The 2,999-nt window shown below is 46.6% G+C and overlaps 1 protein-coding gene across 1 annotated transcript; it reads right to left on the reverse strand.

Moving 5' to 3' along the window:
• Positions 1–1,002: 1,002 nt before the first annotated feature.
• On the reverse strand, positions 1,003–2,719 carry LOC122041290 (nod factor hydrolase protein 1-like). The gene is made up of 2 exons (XM_042600930.1): positions 1,362–2,719; positions 1,003–1,286 (listed from the first exon to the last, which is right to left on the reverse strand). The coding sequence occupies exons 1-2, from the start codon at positions 2,503–2,505 to the stop codon at positions 1,081–1,083; spliced, it is 1,350 nt and encodes a 449-aa protein (XP_042456864.1). The 5' UTR covers positions 2,506–2,719; the 3' UTR covers positions 1,003–1,080.
• Positions 2,720–2,999: the final 280 nt, after the last annotated feature.

Raw genomic sequence — 2,999 nt, forward strand, 5'->3', positions numbered from 1 at the left:
TATGATAGCTGTCAAATCGTATGGCTAGGCCATACTCCAAGTCTGACAACGGGTGTTCTGTTGTCCCATCGAAGGCGTGATGGGACTGTAGCAGTATGGTGTCAGGTAAGCTTTCTGACAGACACATACCGAGGTATGGGCTGCGGACATGTATGTGTCTCAGTGGACGTACAGGAACTCTCTCACCCTTCTATATAACGAGCCTCATACTTCGCCGGAGGTACGTGAAAAAACACCTTTGGAGCTACTTTTTCCACCATTTGCTTACCTGACTTGAGCGTCGGAGGGTCGCCGTCGGGAACCCCTTCCCAGCCCGACTTCTGTGCAGGTTCGCCGGAGCTTCGTGCCTCCAGTCGAAGATCTACGTCAGCAATCGGAGAGCGCCTCGTGCCCAGCGTCCGCTGATTCAGTATTCCGACAGGATCAGTCGTTTTCTGTTTTCTAGAAAACGCGCGTTTTCCAGAAAATGAAAATGAAAATGGTGCAAACCAAACGCACCCTTAGATTTTCACTTTACTTTAATATTTTAATACTAAAATACTTTAATTAATATAATTTCATTATAAAGGGTCAATACTTTAATTAATATAATTTTATTATAAAAGGTCAATATAATTTCAATGTATTATATTATACACACGACTCTATCTACACGATCATATATATAAAAGCTCATTTAGTTTTCTAATTTTAAATTTTAATTTTTTTTTCTTAACCAACCAGCCTCGGCCGGCTCTACTAGACCCACAATCGATATTACTGACCGTTTAGATTAATTTATCAATTTTTAAATGCATTTCAACCCACTTTTCTAATTGACCGTGCTAATTGCTATAATTTGTAATAGTTAATCTTAGAATTATTATAATAATATATTTTCAGATAAAGTATAGGATAAAAGTGCTATTTTATTTTTTTTAAATAAAAAAAATACCTTTTCAATAATCCCGATAAATAAAAAAAGGGGGCAAAAATAAAAAAGATAGAAAGGAAGCACAAAAGTGATCACTCACTGAAAATCTCAATCGAAAAGAATCTCTAAAGCCGCCTCCTGTTTACAGTCCGAGACATTTTTGACCTTTAAACCCAAAGCCAACCGGAAAGGAAGCACAAAAGCCCACACACCAAAACCACCCTGCAACCAGTAACCGACAATCTCTGCGCCGACGCAGACACTGCGCCGCCGCCTCCAGCCGCTGCTGGTGGTGGTGCACCACCTTCCGGAAGTCTCTCCTCTTCTCTGCCGCCGCCTTGAGACTCACGCTCCCCGAGCCACACTCCAGACGCTGCGTCCACAACCACGCCCAATTGAAAGGAAGCCGAGGCAGAAAGCTAAAAGCACAGAGGAAGATCTCGCGTACCTCGTTTGGATACTGTGCGATTCGAGTCATCGAAGCTGATTGGCCAGAGAAAGTATCCGAGCAATCCACTGCGTCGAGCGAATCTGACCTTGCCCTCGACCACCTGGGGGCTGTCGTAGCTCACCCACAGATCGCCGGACTGGAGATAGGAAGTCGCCGTCCTGCCGTCGTACACAGACTTAGTGCCGGGATCCTTCAAGAACCCTTCGATTTCAAGGTAAGCTATCACCCCTGACTGGTTGCTCATCTTTTGCCGAGGCCCCTCTGCTACGACTGGATCGCCTGGTTCGTTTTTGGATTTGTTCTTGAGGAACCATGACCTTCCGTACAATGGCACTCCCATGACGACCTTGCACGGAGGAATCCCTGCGTCCAGCCATGAGGTGACGCCGTAGCTCGCCGAGAAGTGGGAGGTCCGGTCGAAGAGGGCGGCGTCGTTAGCGGTCGCGTTGCCGTTTCTGTGGAAGCCGAAGCAGAGGATGTTGATCCAATCGAGGCTGCTGGAGATCGCATCCGTCGGGTAGTCCGGGCCGTCGGTCGTCGGTCCGTCGAACAAATGGTTGGAGAAGTAGGCGGTGATCGTCAGGAGGAGAGTGCTCGGCGCTGCTTCTTCGCCGATTCGAGCCCGCCACTCCTCGAGGAGGAGGCCGAGGTTGGCCATGTCCGCCGGCGAGCTCGGGAACTGCCAAGCCAGGTCCAAGCCGTCGAACCGGTTTGCCCTGGCGAGTTCCAAGGTCGAAGCGATGAACGCTGCCCGGAGAGAGGCATCGGCTGCCATGGCGGAGAAGCTGGTTTGGCGGCCATCGGCAGCGACGGACAGCAAGGTCTTGAGAGCTGGATTGCTGGACTTGACGGTGCCGGAGAAATTGCAGAGGACGGCGATCTGGTCCGGCGGGACGGCAATGCCGGAGTTGGCACCGTCGAGGGAGAGCGAGTAGTAATAGAGGTGAGTGTAGAGGGAGGTGTCGATGGTTGGAGCAGGCGAGTGAAGGCTGTACTGCGAGAACCAGAATCCAGCTCTGACCCTGCTGGGGCCTCCTCGTCTGTCGTCGCTGACGCCGCACTGCTTCTGGCACCTTGAGTTATGGAAAATGGAGAAGATCAGCAGGAAGGTGAAGAGGGAGGAGAGGGTAGTTTGTCCCATTTTGTCAGGCACCGCCGCTAGTGATGAATGCCGATGACTGAGCTAGCGTTGTCTGAATGCAGATGTCAAAAGCTGGTGATGCTGAAAAGAAGAAGATGCTATAGGGTTATATTACTATTATTGTAACTAAATCTGAAGCACACTAAGAAAGACAACCATGAGATATTTGCCTTATTAATTATCCACGAGCGTTTTCCTATTTATTCAGACTATCAGTTGAAAATTTATATAGAGTTGAACTGATGATTTAATGTTACTTGATTCATTATTTTTTTTTCTTACACAAATAACTCTACTCTTATAAGCTGATTAATTATGGGATGGACAATTCAATTTCCTATCATGAATATTTCAATCATTCTTTCAAATGAGATATATAATTAAAAGATACTGAACTTCTGAATTATTATGTATATTTTTTAATTTATTTTGATAATTGATGAAAAAATTTTATAGGACCTGATGGATCATCCCAAAACTAGTGGTTAAGCTTA

This window comes from Zingiber officinale, chromosome 2A (assembly GCF_018446385.1).
Source record: "Zingiber officinale cultivar Zhangliang chromosome 2A, Zo_v1.1, whole genome shotgun sequence".
NCBI lineage: Eukaryota > Viridiplantae > Streptophyta > Magnoliopsida > Zingiberales > Zingiberaceae > Zingiber > Zingiber officinale.